The sequence below is a fragment of the Electrophorus electricus genome, chromosome 6 (genome assembly GCF_013358815.1).
Source record: "Electrophorus electricus isolate fEleEle1 chromosome 6, fEleEle1.pri, whole genome shotgun sequence".
NCBI classification, from domain to species: domain Eukaryota; kingdom Metazoa; phylum Chordata; class Actinopteri; order Gymnotiformes; family Gymnotidae; genus Electrophorus; species Electrophorus electricus.
In genome coordinates, this window is record NC_049540.1 from 20,797,360 (window position 1) to 20,819,185 (window position 21,826).

At 37.4% G+C, this 21,826-nt stretch overlaps 1 protein-coding gene across 1 annotated transcript; it reads left to right on the forward strand.

Moving 5' to 3' along the window:
• Positions 1 to 2,876: 2,876 nt before the first annotated feature.
• LOC113585998 (complement factor B-like) lies at positions 2,877 to 12,261 on the forward strand. The gene is made up of 18 exons (XM_035526769.1): positions 2,877 to 2,962; positions 4,297 to 4,488; positions 4,589 to 4,774; positions 4,890 to 5,063; positions 5,321 to 5,407; positions 5,618 to 5,751; positions 6,006 to 6,153; positions 6,290 to 6,421; positions 6,509 to 6,604; positions 6,910 to 7,047; positions 7,271 to 7,377; positions 7,563 to 7,692; positions 7,810 to 7,957; positions 8,112 to 8,191; positions 8,401 to 8,507; positions 11,312 to 11,444; positions 11,697 to 11,746; positions 11,943 to 12,261. The coding sequence occupies exons 1-18, from the start codon at positions 2,896 to 2,898 to the stop codon at positions 12,105 to 12,107; spliced, it is 2,274 nt and encodes a 757-aa protein (XP_035382662.1). The 5' UTR covers positions 2,877 to 2,895; the 3' UTR covers positions 12,108 to 12,261.
• Positions 12,262 to 21,826: the final 9,565 nt, after the last annotated feature.

Sequence of the window (21,826 nt, forward strand, 5' to 3'; positions counted from 1 at the left end):
AACAAACCCCAGTGCTATCGAGCAACTACACTGGGCTGACCTTTCAAAAAATCACTGTAGCACAAAGTTAATTGATAAATTCTAAGGCAGGAATTGCACAGAATATCAGTTAAGACAAATTTTACCTTATGAAATTTTGGGGAAACTGGGCCCAGAACGATCTGTCAGCCAGCGGAGTATGGGGGTAATAAGTGCATAGGAGAGCATGCATGGACAGAGGAGCTGAGATAAGGGTGCCATGGAGTGCTTCGTAAGCAGAACAGTTTAATCTTTATGTGGGATGTAATGGGAAGCTAACATAACACTTGGACAACAGGAGTACATGGGGTGATTTTAGAGTGGGCAATCTTTCTGATGATTTCTGAATATACTGTACTTTAAAGTTCTGAAAGTCAAACTGCTATAAAATGTGCTGCTATAATCTTCAAATAAATGAAAATGAAATTGCATTACACAGCATTTCAAGTACATTGCAAAATGAGCACTTGCATAGTCATTGCATGTAGCTTCTGTATTTCAATCTAAGAGCAAACAGGAACTTTCTTTGTAAATTTTTCTTTTTTTGCAAGGCCAGGGAGTTCAACATGTAGCTCTGGATAAAAACTGTTCATTGAGGACATTTGCATTTCATGTTATCCTGTCATTTAATTTCCCATATTAGTATAGGTGAAATTCCGTTTTTGCACAATAATATAGATTACAGAGATTCTTCTCTTGTCCCATTCCTCTTATACACTTAGCAGCTCTAAGGTTTGCTAAGGATTCACGGTTAAAGCAACAAATTTATTATATAAGAATGTAATGAAAAATCTCTGGTATCAAATTGCAGTGGATGTATATGTATAGAAATAGGTATATACTGTATATACATGTACACTATATTGCCAAAAATATTAACTCACCCATCCAAATCATTGAATTCAGGTGTTCCAGTCATTTCCATGGCCACAGGTGTATAAAATCAAGTGCCTAGGTGTGCAGACTGCTTCTACAAACATTTGTGAATGAATGGGTTGCTCTCAGGAACTCAGTGAATTCCAGCATGGTACTATGATAGGAAGCCACCTGTACAACAAGTCCAGTCATGAAATTTCCTCGCTACTAAATATTCCACAGTCTGTTTTCAGTGGTATTATAACAATGTGGAGGTGATTGGGAACATCAGCAAATCAGTCACGAAGTGGTAGGCCATGTAAACTGACAGATTGGGGTCAGCGGATGCTAAGAGGTCGGTAACTTTCTGCAGATTCAATCGCTACAGACCTCCAAACTTCATGTGACCTTCAGATTAGCTCAAGAATAGTGTGTAGAGAACTTTGTGGAATGGGTTTCCATGGCCGAGCAGCTGCATCCAAGCCTTACATCACCAAGCGCAATGCAAAGCATCGGATACAGTGGTGTAAAGTATGCCGCCACTGGACTCTAGAGCAGTGGAGATGTGTTCTCTGATGTAACAAATCATGCTTCTCCCTCTGGCAATCTGATGGACAAGTTTGGCAGTTGCCAGGAGAACGGAACTTGTCTGACTGCATTGTGCCAAGTATAAAGTTTGGTGAAGGGGGGATTATAGGGTGGAGTTGTTTTTCAGAAGTTGGGCTTGGCCCCTTAGTTCCAGTGAAATGAACTGTTAATGCTTCAGGATATCAAGAGATTTTGGACAATTTCATGCTCCCAACTTTGTGGGAACAGTTTGGGGATGGCACCTTCTTGTTTCAACATGACTGCGCACCAGTGTGCAAAACAAGGTCCATAAAGACATGGATGAGCGGGTTTGGTTTGGAAGAGCTTGACTGGCCTGTACAAAGTCCTAACCTCAACCCGATAGAACACCTTTGGGATGAATTAGTGTGAAGACTGCAAGCCAGGCCTTATTGTCCAACATCAGTGTCTGACCTCATAAATGCGCTTCTGGAATAATGGTCAAAAATTCCCATAAACATACTCCTAAAACTTTCCCAGAAGAGTTGAAGCCATTATAGCTGCAAAGGGTTGGCTCATAAGCTCTCTATCTATCTATCTATCTATCTATCTATCTATCTATCTATCTATCTATCTATCTATCTATCTATCTATCTATCTATCTATCTATCTATCTATCTATACTCACACACACACATGCAAACATACCCTTGCTTCTTCATTACCAGTGGTAGTCTGCCCAGATGGGAGCCAGTAATTAGCAGCTGGTTCATTTTTTCTGCTAGTCGGCCATCAGCTTTAACTAGTAGGCATGGATCATATCAAGGCCAGGTGCTACCCAGTTCTCAATGACTGTGACCCACTCTTGGACATCTTGTAATGCTGACTCGTTCCTGCTTTGGGAGATTGCAGTGCTCTGTTTTCACATCTCTTAAACTGCTCTTCCAGTACCATTCTGTTGCACTGGGTGCATCCACAGCAAGGGTTCTGTTGCATTGTAACCAAAAGTATACTTAGAATGGTTCTTTTATAAAAATTCCCCACTCGCCCTCCGGGCTGTATTTTTCCTTCAAACTCAGGTCCTCTACCAGAGTCCTGGGAGCCTGAGAGTCCTGCATAGTATCTTAGCTATATTTATAAAACCAGCTGAAATCAATCACTGAGGAAGGTTTTAACAGATCCATAATAAAATTATAAAAGGTCAAATCAATTAATTAGAAATTAATATTGCAATAGAAAAAACCTCTACATTTATAATAGTGAATGACAAGATAACCAGCTGAAAATTTTCATTAAGTTGCACCTAAGTGAGATCATATTTAAACATAGTATTTGCTCAGTGGGCCTTTCTGTCTGACTTCCTGTTAAACAGTGACAAAAGGTCCTCTATATGGCCATGCCTACCCTGCTATATAAACATGCATCTACCTTTCTAGTTCCCTATAACCCCATTTACAGCAAGCTTGTAAAGGCAACATGAAGTCTCTGCTTTGTCTGAATTTATTCATTTTTATGACAATAGGCCACTGTCCTCTTGTAACTGGTAAGTCCTGACGATTTTGACTGTGCTTTACTAACCACTAACATTTACATGAATGTAAATTTAAAAGCAACACTGTCATTCCATTTGAGATGACCTTTTTAACTTTGGTCAAGTCTTGTTTATTAACAAGTTACTTTACAATATGTAGACTGTTGAGGGATAGCTATATTTTTGCATTCTACCTGCCTTGAGAACATTGTCCATTCTGCATGTCTATGGTTTGTTTCTGCTCTTAGAAGCAAGACAAGTCAAGTTTTGTTTTTCATCCATCACTGGTTGGGGACTTAATTGTGATTAAGGCCGTTTTCACAATACAATGTTTTCAACTCGGGACCAACTCGGGACCAACTCTGCTAGTCATTTGAAGGCTATTTTCGAGCGGTCCTCTTGAAATCGGTGCTATTTCCATTTTAGTGCGGTCCGCTGCGCGTGTGGAACCCATCTGTTCCGGGCGCGTTTATGGAGTTGCTGATTGGATGATTTTGTAGCGTTCTGCAGGAAGTTCATTTTAATAGTCGGTTTAAGGAGCAGATTACAATTGCAAAATGACTGGCTGTCAGAAGAAACTAATCTAAATAGATAACTTTATCAAACTATATCTGAAAAACAACTATAAACAGAGTTTCTTCACACCATAAATAAACCATTGTGAAATAAGTTCATGAAATATTGCTTGCTATTCATTTACATTCTAAGGGTTGTTGAGTAGACTATAATTTATTTGCTGATTTTGAACTGCAATATTCTACTAAAATGAAATTATTGTATATGCAATGCTATTATGCTGGGAAAATAAATTAATTTTAAAATTTACAATGGTGAAATCAAAGGCTATAATAGTTTAATTGAATAAAGAATATAATTTAAGCAATTCAAAAAATATGCATTTTTTAAAAAGTAGGCAATGATAGCCTGGATGTGTGTGTGTGTGTGTGTGTGTGTGTGTGTGTGAGAGAGAGAGAGAGAGAGAAGCTAATGATTATTATATTACTTATTACACTAAGACATATGGAGAACAGGATAAGCCTCTAACATTAATTAAAGTGTAAATATTCAAGCAAAATGGCATTTAAACATAAAAGTGTGAACATGGCCTCATTTTACTTATACCATGATGTGTGTCAGACAAAGTTTTAATTATTTTAAAGTCTGAATTTGGCAGGTAGCAATACTAACCAATATATTTTGCTTGAACAAACAGAAATGTTGTTACCAAAGTAATTTCCTCATTTAAACACCTCCAATGGTTCCAAGTCTTGTTTCATAATCTTACTTTCCATTTCATCACAGTTTCACAAGCCTGTATTAGATCCCACTTGTCGGTTTCTGTGTAGGTGCTCCATCTTCACATCAGTGTTTGGACAGTAACCTAGCCATCAGGGGAGGCAGTTTCACCCTCTCCAATAATGGTGGTACACTGAAGTACCACTGCCCAGAGGGTTATTATCCACATCCTGTGAAAGTACGCCAGTGTTACAGAGGGCGCTGGTATCCTGCACCTACCAGAAAACAGCCAGAGTGCAAACGTAAGCAGCAAATAATTCTGTAACACTTCTCCTAGTCTCTCATAAATGACACATTGTCCTTCATTCTAGATATTTGTCTCACTATATTTTCATTCTTTAGGGGTGACTTGCCCTAATCCAAATGTTCTGAATAATGGAATCGTGGACCCCTACAAGAGGATTTACTACATAAATGACACAATAACTTTTAGGTGTTACTCTGATTACACCTTCCATGGCTCCTCCACCCGTGTGTGCCAGGCTAATGGGAAGTGGAGTGGTGGCACACCCGTTTGTAGTCGTAACTGTACGTAAAGAGCTTTTCCACTGGTTCTGCTGCTTTTCATACCAAGTTACCATGTGTACAATCATTAAGCTGCAGCTAGGAAGGTGTCTCATGTTGAAATGTACCCAACCCACAGCTGACCACTGCCCTGATCCCGGCATTCCGCCTGGCGCCAGAAGAACAGGCCACATCTTCAACATCGATGATGTGGTTACCTACCGTTGCCATGACAACTTGAAATTGCTGGGTTCCAAAGTTCGTGTATGTCAGGATGATGGACAGTGGTCAGGGCAAGAGCCAGAGTGCTATGGTGAAGAGCCTGGTCTACACATATCATACTGCTGCACATCACACTGAATAGCTTTCAAATGTAACATGTTATCTACGAATAATATAAATTATGGTTTGTACAACCTTTACTAATATTGGAAACAGACTTTTAGTCATATATGTACTAATTACTGGTATCACGATAATAAAGCATGTTCCAGTACTTTATATGTTACGAACAGTAGGAGGATTGTGATGTGTGTCCTGATATCACCTTTACTGTGTTCTTCATTTTAGCCGATTTCACATATGACACTCCAGAGGAAGTAGCAGAGGCTTTTAGCAGTTCTCTACAGACTACTTTAACTATGCATGAGGAAACAGGTGAGTAGACTCCACAGCTCATATTTTCCTGTTAGTATCATCACTTTGATATCTAAAACCTGAAAACACATACATCTCATTTGTCATTTTTATTATTTCTAATGTGTTATTTGATCTTTTGATTTTAGAAATTCTACATTTAATAATTGTTGTAGCAAAATGTTTAATGTATTAATGCACTCATAACAGCACACCTATTTTATGTTTCAGATAAAGAAGGGAAGAGAATCAAACTGGAGCAGGGGGGAAAACTTGACATCTACATTGCCCTGGATGCATCTGACAGCATAGAGGAAGAAGATTTTAATAAAGCAAAGAATATCATTAAGCAACTTATAGAAAAAGTAAGTTAGTAAGAATGTTGGAATTCTTGGTTTTCAATTTATGACTCTTAACCCCAACATTTGTGATTAATTTGATATATTCTCTTTAATATATTCACAAGCTTCACTGAACTAGTATGTAAAATGTCTGGAATCCATATACATAGTGAAATCCATTTGTTCTGTGTCTCATTTACTGTGCATTGTTCCAGATTAGAATGGTCTCACTTAAGGGTAATCTTTACTGTATTTAAACTGAACCCTTTTTTCATCAGATTCGCTACTATCAGGTTTCCCCAAACTATGAGATCATTATTTTTGCCACAGAAGTGACAAGAATAGTTAGTATCACTGATTACAAGAGACGTGATGAAAAAAAACTGGATAAAATTCTTCAGGACCTGGCAGACTTTAAATATGATGGTAAGCCATTGACCATAAGGTTCATCTTAAGGTGCATTCATTTGTGATAATGCATTGCAAAAATCCTTTCCTTTGAAACACATTTTGACACTAAGTACTGCCCTGTTTCATTATGACAATTTTTTATAATTGGCAGCAAAAGGAAACAAAACAGGAACCAACATTGCAAAAGCCTATGGAGCAATTTTGGACAGCATCAGTTTTGAAAAGGCCAGAAATCAAAAGGCCTTTAATGATATACAGCATGTAATAATCATGTTCACTGATGGTAATGACTTTTTATTCAACAATATTTTCATCATAATATAATGTTAATGTCAGTGTAAATTTGCAGTTCCTATTTCAATGTCTGCAGGTATTTACAACATAGGAGGGAAACCCAAACACAAGGTTAATGAAATCAAACAAGTTGTGTACAATGGACAAGTTGAGAAACGGGATGAATATCTTGGTGAGAAAACCCTGCATTATATGATATACAGTTTGGATTCCTCTTTCTGTACTAGCAATGAATTTTTATTAGTAATACTAGTGCTCCTAATTCTGTCAATAAATTCTCCTATCCATTAGATAGAATTTGTGCATTGTGCATTATTCTTTATATGTAAGCTATACCGTGCTTTTAGAGACAACCAAAATACTATTTAAATGTGAATAAGATAAATTAGAATATCTGATCTTAAAACACATAACTACATAAAAACTTTAAAAAGTGCACTTTGATGGTCCACTGACACAGATATTGTCACATTTCAGATCTGTATGTGTTTGGTGTGGGTGATGATGTGCAAAGAGAAGACATTGATGACTGGGTAACAAAAAAACGGGATGAGAAGCATTTCTTTTTACTCCAGGATATGGAAAATGTGGAAGAAACCTTTGATCAAATGATTGGTACTTCTGTACTTCTCTCTGTTGTAGAGCTCACACAACTTTTGCATTACCATTAGTTGGCTGCATCATTATTACACTGCTTTAGTTGTAGTGGATTTTACTGTGCATTAAATAGAGAGATAGAGAGTGAAAGAGAGAGAGAGAGAGAGAGAGAGAGAATTTGTGTGTGTGTGTGTGTGTGTGTGTGTGTGCATATCACATTATACCTTTGTTTCTTACATAGATGAGAGCACTAGCGTGAGTCTGTGTGGACTTTACAGAGACTATGACGATGGAACACCATCAACCATGCGCCGTGGATACCCCTGGCTGATAAAGATTGATGTGACTGTTAGTATAATAAATAAATAGTATTTAAAACCATGTAATAATTGTTGGTGTAGTGAGTTTATATTTAAAATTAAAATATATATGTTAAAGAAACTACTTTACCTCTGTATTTTTCTTGATGTCTATCTGATTTTGTCAGCTATGATGAAAAGTTTAAGAATTTTTGCTTTTCTTGTTCTCCACAGCATGAGGATGGTACAGTAGTCAACTGCTTAGGATCACTGGTCACTCCTACATTTATTCTAACTGCAGCCCATTGCTTTAGGTTTGGTGATATACCTGAAAATATTAAAGTTGGGGCACCAAATGTTAAAGGTACCATATGCAGTTGAAAGAAAACAGTCCTTTCAAGAAGTTTGAACAAAATAAAAATCCACAAGGATCATAAAATGTCATAAACACTCTTTTTAATCCTTTTTTATTTGTGATCAGGCACCCCATTACCAAAAGTGAAGGAATACATACCTCACCCCAAATTCCAAATCAGAGATAAAGAGAAGGAGGGAATTTCAGAGTTCTATGAGTATGATGTTGCTCTCATTGAACTAGAGAAAAGTGTATTAATTGGTACTGATCTCAGGTAAGCAATCTGAGTGAATCCAACATCTTAATTTCAGTTTTCATAACATCCCATAACAGCATGACAATTATATATAACAATGACAATTACATGTGTGAATATACCTAGCCCGAGGTATATGCTAACTTTGTATTCTCGGTTACTTGTATACTAGAACCATATGCATCCCCTGCACCAAGGAGACGAGTGGGGCTCTAAGATTGTCTTCCAGTGGTGTGACTTGCAAACATCATAGTGAGTCAAAGACATCACTGAAAAACACATTTAGTGTTGATGTAGATATTAATGAGACAGACAGAAACTATAAAAACCCCAAAGAATTATGAAAAAAATCTGTAGGGGTGTAAGATTATTACATAGCCACCTAGCAGTTATGTCACATTAAACTTAAACTGAGGTTTAATTACAACTATGAAAATTGTTTTCTCTTTTTGTTCTTACAGAGGAAGAGCTGATGAATAATGATCTTGTAAAAGCTAATTTCATGTCATCTAAGAAAAAGGATGATGTTGTTCCAAAAAGAAATGTCCAAATCAAACAAGGACATAAGGTAAAGACATTTTACAGTCTATTGTTTCTAAGATTTAATTTATTCTTTTAACATGCCTTAGCATTCCTTTATTATTGAAAAACTGTAGACAAGTGAAAGATCTCAGGGACGTTTGGCAGGAGTTGTGGTTTATGTCTGTTTTACAAGGCCAGCACCCAGGACGGGAGTGCAAATGTCAAAGAAGAGCAGGTCCAGTTCAGACATTGTCTAGGTTGTTCCATTGTCAGAATCATTCCACCGCATGCTTTTTGGAAAATTCCCACAATTCACATTTCCTGCTCGATTTTCTGAAGTTTTTAAATGGACATCGAAATGCAATTTTGGATTTATTTTATTCATGATTTTTGCTGGTCTGCCTGGTTTCGGTCCTAGAACAGGCATTGTCGGTCACATGGATGTGTGAGGAGTCTAGCTGACCAGATTTCAATAATTTTAGCTAGCAAGCACCGATCAATATTACAGAAATCCGGTGATATGAATTTTCTGAGGTTTTCACAAACTAGCCCACCTTTCCATCGTTTTTGGGTAATTGCAAATAGGTATGTTAGTTAAAGTTGTATCATTGCATGTGGGTGTTTATACTTGCTTAAAATATTGTCATAGGCATGCGCGTAACTGCTTTTAAAAGTGCTGGGGATAAGAATGAGGACAGGGTTTGCACTCAATGCAGCTGCCCCTCAGATTTGTGATCCCTTTTAAGAAATCAGGTCTCGGGCACGTTCATTCACTTAAAACAAATCAGCACCGGAAACTAGGGGTTTATGAAAGGTTCTATGGCCGTATAAACAATAGAAGAATAATATTGCTTAATACATCCAGAGATCTATCACCTCGGGAAGGTCTGCAGCGTTTTTACCTTACTTCGACACTAACTGCCACTACCCTTGATAAGCCAGTACGGTCTGGCAAATTCTAAGCTCTGAGCTATCGAACGGCAGTCAAAAATCAATTGAATCACACCATTAAGATTTTATTAAATATTATAATCAACACAAAAGACTTGGGCTCTACTACTCTAATATAGTTAAGAGGGCAACCAGCAAAGTCTGTGCTCAAAATTAAGAAAGATTAAGAAATAGCTTCCAATTTTAGCTCAGTTAATTTCACAGGGAAGCTAAAAAAACAAACTACAAATACAAACAGTACAATCAAATAGTACAATCTACGAATAATTATTAAACTTTAAATCGCATGAATTATAAAAGCGCTTAGATTTAATTAGCCCTATCGCATTTAATCCAATGGAAAATAATAACCGGTTTTAAAACTCTCGTCTGTTTATGTGCTTGTAGCTAAAATAAAAGAGTTTGACCCCACATTGATTAAAACTCTAAAAAGGAACGATTTGACCCGGTGCATCCAGTTGTCCAAGAATAACGCTAAACAGCCCCAACACGGCGTGGTCGCATTCAGTGCAGCAGTTAATCAAAGCCACAATTTAGAGCGGTTTCCTATGGCAGATATCAGCTGTATATGAGTAGGCTTACCAGTATCATAGACATGCTTATTCTGTATAAAATGTGGTGACTATGTGGTGATTAGCGAATGAGTAAAGTAGTACACTATTTTAGACAAAGCTCTTGTATTTCTGAAATAAATGTTTGTAAATCATAAGTGTTTCCACAATTTTAGGTTTTTGAATATGCATATATTTTCTTTATATCACATCTATAAATTTGCAGTGCATTTGTAAAAATGAAGGGTATATGTTGTAATTTTGATTTAAAAAAATTAAAGGAACCACATCAGCTAAGGGACAAGGGACCATCAATCTAAGAGGGGAGGCATGAATCATAGGTGAGCACAGCAGTGATGCGGCAGTTGTAGTTTATAGATTGCTTGATTCACACTGGAAAACTTTGCACATTCTACAGTACCGTGGACAGTTTACGGTAGGACAGGTGGAGGATGATGTAGCTGGTTGACAGCAAGACTCTGTTCCTTGGTTCCTGCTATGAAGGTAGTCTATAGCTGGGGCATCAGTCTGGCTGGAGTATCATGAAAACAGAGGAGGCTGGAAACCACACACACACACTGGAATGGGGTCAGACCAGCAGAGGATTAAGGAGTGTTGGAGTCATTTTGGAACTGTGCAATACAGTTCATGGATGATGCCATCCAACCTGATGGACCTGATGCATGCATGGTGCAGAAGGCAAAGGCAGTTTGGTTGGTGAATACGATCCCTGTTTAAGCTGGAGCAGGCACTCGCCTCTGTACTTGCCATCAGAGGGATGGCAGAAGGTGGCTTTAAACTGTGAGATGGTCATGGGTTTGATTACCAGAGAGCACACACATACACTGATAAATATGTGTCACTGTGTATACGAGCATCTGCTAAATTCCTTAAGTCAAAGTGTAAAATGAGAACATGAGAACTCACATTACTGCAGAAACTCAAGGTATCTGTGCAATGTGTGACACTTTGTATGATGTACAACCACTTTAACACACAAATGTCCGTTGTAGAAACAAATTCTTACATTTATAAAACCCTCTAGGCTAGACTTTTTAAAGGAACCTATGTTTAACATACCAGTTCTTGTACATTTAACATTATAGTATAAGCCTGTGCATGCTTCTTTCTCCCAAGCCTCAGTTATTAACCTAAATGCATTAAAAAGCGTTTGTTAAAGGTGCAGGAACTAAAAACGTTATGTTCATAGAGAAATGAATCTTTATATGCGTATTATCTGTGAATAGCCAAGCAGTGTGTCAAATGTATCACTAATCAGTCCTTTGTATGCCACTACACAAAGTTAAAAACATCTGCTAATCTCATACTGTTTCCACCTTTTCCTTAGAGGGCCTCATGTATTGAAGATGCCAAAAAGGAATTAAAAATAACAGATGAAAAAGCTAAGAAGATTATTACAGAAAACTTCCTGTGCACTGGTGGGGCTGAACACAATCAAGTAGATGATATTTCATGCAAAGGTAATTTACCTTAAGTTGTTTGCTAATACACATCTGGCAGAGCTTCTTAGAGAAAGATTGAATGTAGTGTTTCAGAATATTTTAGTGTGTTAAATAGAAGATTCTTGTTTATGTTTTTACATTGTCTTTCTGAGGATAGCAATTACATTTTCTTTTCTTTCTTTTTTTTTTTTTTTACATTTAATTCTTATATGAACATACTGTGAATTATTCTTATAGGTTTTCACTCTAATGTCTGTTACTTCCAAACAGGTGATTCTGGTGGTGCTACATTTATAGAGCAAAAGTATCGTGTGATTCAGGTCAGTGTTTAAATCACCTCCTGCCTTCAAACTTTTATTTTTTGATGTAGTATTGCATTTAAATATCTGTGAGCAGATGCCTCAAATAAGATGCCTCAAATAGTTGAACTATAAAATGTTTATGATTGATCTGAAATTTGCAGTCTAAGACCATGTCCTAGGAGAACTGTTAGTGTAACTGTTTGTTTTTTAATAGGTTGGAATCATCAGCTGGGGATTGAAGGATGTATGTAAAGACAAAACACAGTCTATCGAAACAGCCAGAGACTTCCACACAAACCTCTTCAGTCCAGAAGTGCAGGCTTTCCTTAAGAAATACCTGGGTGACGGAAAAAGAGGTGCTCCTCTAACATTTTTGTAAATCTAAAGACACGGAGGTCTGCATACAGTTTCTGGAAGTGTGTTATTTGTTCTCTTTTCTTAATAATACTTAATACTTAATAATAACACTGGTTTTTCATTACTGCAAGTCTGGAGCATTTATGGACAATGAGCCACAATAAATCATTTTGTATGTTGAGTAAGAGATTGTCCTGTATTGATTTATAAGTGTAATTGCTTTTCAACTTAAGCAAAAAGAGAAGTGCTACATAAGATCATTGCCTAATAATTACTGGCGCTCTAATAACTAGTGCCTGCCCTCAAGATAATACTTAAATGATTCCTCACGGGGGGGGGGGGGGGGGGGGGGGGTTGAGCAGGTGATGGAGTGGATTAGGAAGTCAGGAGCTCCGCTGATATTTTTACTCAAAATTAAGTTTTTGGCACTATTCAGAAAAAAAAAACACACTGGATGTTTGTATGAATATGTAATGTTTACCTCAGGTAAATGGTCGAAAATTTGCATCAGTACCCATACACGGGCAAGAACATTGCTAACCTAACAGGCCTAGCACTACTAGCGGGAGTCACTAGACACCCTGAGAGATGGAGATGGCAGATGTGAAGGCTGAGATTCTCTCAACTCTGACCGAAGATATAACTGTGTTATTGAGGTCAGAGTTAAAGACTGCCTGCACTGATTAATTTGATGCTATTAAGTGAAATACGGGCTGTGAAGGAGGAAGTGATTTGTGGTATTGCTCTGCTTTATACTGATGTGGAAGCTATGAAAAAATCCATTAATGGTTTGGAGCACTGCCTTTCCACATGCTCAAATGTTGTTACCAGTTTGCAAACAACCCCACGCCACCTCGGTCTACAAGTAGCCCGACTACAAGAAAAATGTCTTGATATAGAAGGGCGAACGAGGAGATCGAATATTCACATATTAAATGAGGCAAGGAGCCCATGTTCAAGTTCTCCTGTCTCCATTTCAAAGTTGTTGAAAGAAGTCGTGTATATGGAGAGGGACGTTATGCTATATTGGTCGCATTGTTGTCTTCAGAAAAGGGGGCCAGATGGCAGACTTCGTGTCATCGTGGCCAAGATACAAGTCCAATATCATTTAGACTGAACCGGTACAGTAGGTTTGATCTGTCTCTGAACCAAAGCGATATTTTGGAGCACATATTCAAATGTTTCTATTTGTTTCGTACCTCAACATTGTCAGTATACGTGTTTTGTTCTCATGCGCCGTTTTTAAAATTTTTCTTCGTAATTCTGTGTCAACAGTGGAACAACCTGTTGAAGTAGCTCTCCTTATTAAGCATTTTAATGTGTAGATATTGCTACGTAGGGTTTATAAGCCACCTTGTTCTGTTGGGTGAAATGGGTTGGGAACTAATTACACTTAATGTCAAGATATTTGTTTCTTTGTGTCACAGTGAGCTAATGACGAGGCATTTCTTTGCTATACTGTGGTCTGCCCTCTGAATGCAAATGTATCTTGGTTTATTCAGAGACCTTATATGGTTTATGTACATCCAAATTACAGACATGCAGGCTGCTAGGTAAAAGTTTTGAGCTGGAATGTAAAATCTTTAAACCACCCAGTAAAACGTAATAGAGTGCTATCCCACTTGAAGCAGCTTGGGTTAGGAATTGCCTTTCTACAGGAAAGGCATCTGCGCAGACCTGATCACTTCAGATTGAGAGGTGGGTGGGTGGGTCAGTTATACCACTCCACTTTTAACTCTAAATAAAGACGAACAGAAATACTTATTAACAAACTGATTCCTTTTGTTATGTCAAGTGTGGAGACAGGCAGACACAATCTAGTAACAGGCAGACTGTACAATACTCCGGTCATTCTTGCTAATGTCTATACGTCAAATTGGGGTGACACTTTCACAAATCTCTTTTCCCGACTACACAATGTGGATACAGATCATCTTTTTTTTTGGGGGGGGGGGGGGCATGAACTGCTGTCATCTTTGAACCGAAGCTCACCCGCCCATCTTGCCTCTAAATCAGCTAATTCATATGTCATGACTGATGTATCGAGGAGCTATTCTTTTTTTTCACATGTTCATAAAACATCCAAAAATGACTTTTTTTTGGATAAAAACCTTCTACTCTTGGTTACTGACTGTATCATGCCATTGTGATATCTGCTCATGCCCCATTAGCAATGACTTTAGTTATATCAACCACACTCTGTGATTACCATCCTTGATGTCTAAACACGTCGTTACTTTCTGATGAATGTTTTGTCAAGTTTATTTCAAAGGAAATATCTTTGTTTCTGGAATATAATACCAGCCTGGGAATGTCCCTCTCAACTGTTTGGGAGTCAATGAAGGCATATTTAAGAGGACAGGTAATATCTTACTCCTCCTTCATTAGGAAAAATCTAACAAAACGCCTTGAGAAACTAACATGATATTTTTAGGTTGGATAGGGTAACGGCAAAGTCTCCATCTCCAGATTTGTATAAACAACCTCTTCTTATGCAAGCAAAATATAATCTCCTATCTATAAAACAGGCTGAAAATGTGATTAATAAAATTCAGTATAAAACATATGAACATGGTGGAAGACTGGGAAGATTCTTGCACATCATTTACACCAAAAGACAGCAAATCAGTCTATAGCAGAAATAACTGATGAATCAGGTATGAAACGTGGATCACTCATGGATTAATATGTGCTTTTTCAACTTTTACTCTAAGCTTTATACTTCAGATTCACTTAGGGTTGAGTCTGCTGGAATGGATTTTTGATGACATAAGCACCCCCTTAGTTGATGCTGAAGCAGCAAAACAGTTTGATGGTCCTCTTTGTGTAGCAGTTTCTAGCTGTAGTAAAGTCTTTGCAAAATGGGAAATGCCCAGGACCTGATGGGCTCCCTAGCGAATTCCATAAACAATTTGCTAAAGAACTTGCTTTGCTCTTGCTTTCTGTTTTTGAAGAATCGTTTGCTTCTGGCTCACTACCTCCAACCAAAATTTGTAATATTCCTTGGACACAATTTTTCAGATATCTACAGCTCCGTAGTTTTATTTAATCAAATTACTCCTAATTTTCCATCTTACCATCTAAATCTCTTCTGGATGTTATTCTTGAAATTAGCCTGAACACTCAAAATATAATTGCCAAAGTATATTCCATACTTAATTCAGAAAATCTAGAGACTCTAAATTATTTTTTAAAATATATTAAAACAACAATTGGAGGAGATTTTAGATATACAGATATCTGGGGAAACATGGGAAGGTATCTTGCATAGAATACATTCCTCTTCAATTTGCCAAAGACATATTGTGATGCAGTTCAAGATTGTCAACCATCTGCATTGGTCCAAAGTAAAACTCACAAAAATTTCACCAAATGACCCCATGTGTGACAGGTGCAAAACAGAAATAGACACCCTCTCACATGTTCTGGTCATGCTGCAAATTGACCTTCTTTTGGGAATCGATATTCACTTTCCTCTCAGGAGTTTTGGAAACCTTGATTGACCCCTCTCCACTAGATGTGATATTTGAAGTGATATCAAAGGACGTTTGTATAAATACTTGAGCCAAAGGTATGACGACCTGTGTTGCTTAAATGGAAAAATAAGCCCCTACCTGCATTTAATCATCTAATCACTGGTAAAAAGACCTCTGAAAAAAAAAAAAAAAAAAAAGATTCCTCGCTGGTTAGATACTACAAAGCAATATGATTGCGAGCCTAAGAGAAGGATTAAAGTTAACACCAACATTGTCTGCTAGCGAATTCTATAAGAAATTTTCGAAAGAACTTGTTTCGCGCTTGCTTGCTGTGTTTGAAGAAGCATTTGCTTCTGGCTCACCACCTCCAACCATGCGCCAGGTGGTCATATAACTATTCCTCAAGAAAGACAAAAATCGAGTTGAATGTTGCTCTTATCATCCAGTCTCACTCCTTAACGCAGATTGTAAAATATTTGCTAAAATGCTTGTTCATAGACTGGAAAATATCTTACCCATAGTCATATCTGATGGTCAAACAGTATTCTTTATGGTCCCACATTGTCTGACGTCTCGGAGATATTACTCTCGCTAGATGCTGAGAAGACATTTGACCAAGTGGACTGGGATTATCGCTTGCAAACACTTGAGGAAATTTGGTCTTTGTCCAAAATGTGTGAGATGGATTGAAGTTCTTTATGTTTCACCAATGACAGCGATTCGTACAAATAACGCTTTATCTTCTTTTTTCACTTTGGAACATAGTACAAGGCAGGGTGTCCCCTGTCACCTCTTTTTGTTTGCCTTAGCCATTGCACCACTGGCTGCTTTGTTATGTAATGAGACAATGATTAGAGGCATGCATAGGGGAAGACTAGAGCACTAGGTCTATTTGTATGCAGACGATATGTTTTTGTACCTGTCTGAACCTTTATTTAGTTTACCAAGGCTAATTAAAATATTGAATAGCTTTGGTAAAGTATCTGGATACAAAGATAACCTACAGGAGCGTGAACTCATGCCGATAAATCAGGTGATCCAGTCAGCTGCAATGAGTCAGTTTCCATTCAAAGTAAATACCAAGAATGTTTAAATATCTAGGGGTCTGGCTCACACATAGGTTTATGGATCTTTATGAAACCAATTTTCCCCTCTCATAACAAGCTTGAAATAAAATCTTTCTAACAAAATCCTTTTTTATCCAGATTGATAAATTAATTATTGGGTTCATATGGAATTAAAAAAAAAATCCTTTTGTAATTCGTAAAGGAATACTGCAAAGACACTGGTTACATGGTGGTTTGTCATTGCCAAATCTTCAGTATTATTATTGGGTCTGTAATATACAGTCACTGTTATACTGGATCGACTGCCCGAATGATCAAATACAAGTGGTTATTTTTGGAGAGAGAATCACACAATTCTGTCTAACTATATGTTTTGCTCTGTTCATGTGTTCCTGTGCATGTGCCTATATCTGCATATACAGTCAATTAAATTGTGAAACACTCTTTTAAAATTTGGACACAATTTAAATATGCTTTCTCAATTAAAGAACCCTCAGTACATGCTCCTATAGATAGAAATCCCATGTTCACCTCCTCATTGATTGATAGGGATTTTAATGAATATGCAAAGAAGGGGTTTTCCAAAGTAAAGGATTTCTTTACAGATAACAATTTTGTTTCATTTAAACAGCTCAGCAAAATTTGTAATATTCCTCTCACACAATTTTTCAGATATCTACAGCTCCGTAGTTTTATTTCATCAAATTACTCCTAATTTTCCATCTTGCCATCTAAATCTCTTCTGGATGCTATTCTTGAAATCAGCCTGAACAATCAAAAATATAATTGCCAAAGTATATTCCATACTTAATTCAGAAAATCTGGAGACTGTAAATTATTTTTAAAAATATATTAAAACAACAATTGGAGGAGATTTTAGATATACAGATATTTGGGGAAACATGGGAAGGTATCTTGCATAGAACACATTCCTCTTCAATTTGCCAAAGACATATTGTGATGCAGTTCAAGACTGTCAACCGTCTGCATTGGTCCAAATTAAAACTCACAAAAATTTCACCAAATGACCCCATGTGTGACAGGTGCAAAACAAAAATAGACACCCTCTCACATGTTCTGGTCATGCTGCAAATTGACCTTCTTTTGGGAATTGATATTCACTTTCCTCTCAGGAGTTTTGGAAACCTTGATTGACCCCTCTCCACTAGATGTGATATTTGAAGTGATATCAAAGGATGTTTGTATAAATACTTGAGCCAAAGGTATGACGACCTGTGTTGCTTAAATGGAAAAATAAGCCCCTACCCGCTTCTAATCATCTAATCACTGGTAAAAAAAAAACAACCTCTGATCAAAAAAACAAAAACAAAAAACATTCCTCGCTGGTTAGATGCTACAAGGCACTATGATAGAGAGCCTTGGAGAAGGATTATAATGAATACCAACCTCACGTCTGTTGGCAGAGTTACTGTTCCTGTACTGGGTATGAAAGATTATAGTGAATACCAACCTCACGTCTGTTGGCAGAGATACTGTTCCTGTACTGGGTATGAAGGATTATAGTGAATACCAACCTCACGTCTGTTGGCAGAGATACTGTTCCTGTACTGGGTATGAAGGATTATAGTGAATACCAACCTCACGTCTGTTGGCAGAGATACTGTTCCTGTACTGGGTATGAAGGATTATAGTGAATACCAACCTCACGTCTGTTGGCAGAGATACTGTTCCTGTACTGGGTATGAAAGATTATAGTGAATACCAACCTCACATCTGTTGGCAGAGATACTGTTCCTGTACTGGGTATGAAGGATTATAGTGAATACCAACCTCACATCTGTTGGCAGAGATACTGTTCCTGTACTGGGTATGAAGCAACTCAGAGACCAGATGGGACTAATCTGGGATCTGGGTATTTTTCAGTCTCCTAACCACACACAAAATGGTTCTCGATCTGAGTGAACGTTCACTTTATCTGGGTCGAATAATGATTCAGCTCAGCTGCCATCGACCTCAGTGAAAACAAGAGGAAGGGCCCCACCAGCTGCCCTTCATATGGGAAAAAAATGATTGGAGTACCCTTCTAGTGGCCCTATAAGATACCTTAAACTTGTACTTCCCTATGGGTGCCTTTCTAGTGAAAAAGGGTGCCATTATGAAGTGCCAGAAAGTGTGGAAAGCAGCTGATCTGCTGCTACTATTAATTAAGAGGGATATTTCAGTTGTCAATGATGTCTTTGACGTATATAAACATATGGCCAAAAGAAGAATTCTGCCACCACCCACCATCTCCCTTACTGATTATAATCTAAACCATAGCTTTCTCACTGATGTCATAACATCTGTGTGTTTGTGTGTGTGGGTATGTTTGCGAAACAAAGGTTAATAGTTCCCTCTGTGTTTTACTTTATTTTAGGAATTTGTGAAATTAATATTTTAAAGGTTTATTGTTTCCCTTGTGTTTTATTATAGAGGCATGATTATACTTTTAATCTGGGTTGCCTAATAACAACTAATAACCATCCTTATCAAGGATGAGTGTCTCATCTTACATGATGCATTTTGCACACTGATAGGGCCATGTGTCGTGCAGGAGGAGCTCTTATTTTTTCAACCCTTATGAACAGTATGTCACAACTTGCGTGATTTGGCCCAACATGAACAATTTGGATCTCACTATCAACTATCTGCTCATGAGCTCTAATCATATGTTGGCTGTATATCACATAAACATATAGACCTTGCCAGCATATGCATCACTAAAAGTTAACACATTATAACTAAATTTATTTAAAAAAAATCAAACAGTTGAATTCAATCACTGGGGAAGGTTATGATCCATAAAATACCAAGGGTGATAAAAAAACGTAATTAATTATTATTTTTTTCATATTTAAATTACATCACAATATAATCAAATATCAAAGTTTCACCTCTGCCGCATAAATATATCATTATTTGTAAATCTGCTTTCATGGTTACACTTTGCACCTTGAAATGACTGGCAGAAGAACAGGGCGATAATCACTGTGCAATGCATCTGATGTAGTTGGTGGTCAATGGTCCTTTCTATTTGACTTCTTGTTAAACAGTGACAAAAAGGTCTGTGCTCTATGTCTGCTCCTGCAATATAAAACCCTTCTTTAACCCTTCTGGATGCTTATTTTTCATACCATTTGCACTAAGCCTGTAAAGACAACATGGAGTTTGTGACTTGGCTGAATGTATTCATTTTTATGACTATAACTGGTAAGTCCTGTTGATTTTGTCCTGTTTTTCTTAAGTTTTGATTTAAGTCCTGTTGATTTTCATAAGTCTTTTCTTCACTGAACACTAAAAACACTGCTTTGGAAAAGCATCTTTAAAACTTATTTTCTAATTAAAGAATATTGATTGACTTTGCATTAGAGAAAGTCATCATGCCTGTATATTTAATGATGTGAGAAATTACATTGATACACACAGTGAAATCCTGAGTATTGAATTAATACTTGAGGTATTAAACACATACAGGATTTGTTTAAGTTCAGCTGGACACATGAATATTCCAAGAACTGATTAATCACTGGATGCTTTGCTGAATAATGAATCAATGAGTCAATATGGAAGTTATAACCCAAAGCAAACAGAAGGTATTAGAAAACATTTAGTCAAAATTGCATTTGACAGATTGAATACTTAAGAAATTTTACTTTCATGAGAAATTGTGTTTCAGCCTGTGAAAATAGTGAAATTAGGCAAGTGATTATTACCTCAATAAGGGTGAGTATACTTGCACTTGTAAAAGGGGTACAATTATTATCATCTTCGTCAAGAAATTTTGGCACTACAGAGGGAGCGAGAGGCGAGCGAAAGTTCAAAAATCTTTATTCTCCACGACAAATACAAAGTAAGCGGGTTGCAAGGCAGCAGTGTGCAAAATAAACAAAGGAAAGAAGAATGTAATAAAAAGGCTTGCACGGGATCCAGTACTGAAGACAGTTCGGTGAAAACTCGCAGGCAACGTGCAGCGGCGGCGGCAGGAACCCGTGGGCTTATACAAGCAAACGAAAGAGGGAGAAGTGAGGAACAGGTAATGCAGAGCTATAGTGACGCAGACGCAAAAGCTAAGAGTGAGATTTATTTACGGCCAATCCAAAAGTCTGGGTCAGTAGCTCAGTCCAAAGTCATGGAACACACAACTAACTCTCTCAACATAAAAACAAAACAAGGCTAAAGGAACGGTGCATACAGAGACTACAGACAAACAAGAGCAAGGAAATAAACCAGAAACAAGTGAAACGAAGGGCAGAATTAACAGAACGAAAATGAGAGCACATGGAGAAAACCAGAAAGTAAACCACAACAGAAGACGGGACAGGGTAGCTAGGTTGACACCAACTGTGACAACTAAAAATGATTCTTAAGTACCAAGAATAAAACTATGGATGAATAAATATAATTCTTTATTCAATATCATTACATTTATTATATCCAACTGCTTCATATTATTCTTCATAATATTTTGTTCCATGTATTATTATTACCTTTGATCCATTATCTCTCAGCTCCCTAATTCTGCCCCTCTCCCATGTTGTTTTTTGGGACACTTGTTGTTTTGCCTCATCCTGAAATATAACAAGGGCAGATTCTGAAGATAAGTGGAATTAGGAAACTGAGAGATAAATTTACCAATAATAAAATAAAATAAAAATAAATGTACTTTTAAATAAAGTAAAATTATTTTAATCATATTTACTGTTGTGGGCATAGAAAAAAGGAGAAAGCAAATTCAAGCAAAAAAAAAAAACCTGAACATAAACTAATAGGAACAAAAGAAAAGCAACATAACAAAAATGACAAACAGACACCAAACACAAAAGGTGGATTATAAAAATCAGAACATAATGACAAAACCCACAGGTGGTGTGGACAATGAGGTGAGACGTCGGGCGTAGAACAAACCTAAAGAAACAAAAGCCATGTCCAACGCCACCGGTGCTTGACAGAAGCTACTTTCAGGGGGGCAACGTCACAGTACCTCCTACCAAACGCACACCTCCCAGCGCCTGTGCACTCTGGTGGCAGCAAAGCATTTCTTGGAGGACACAATGTCTCCCAAGGCATGGAGGACTTTATATCTCACAAGCCCTGGGCATGGCAACACTGCATCCATGGAGCATAATGGATACCCTCCTTCTCCATGGAATTCATTTGAGGTCACCTGGATGCATGCAGGCGCAGAGACGGCAGCCTGT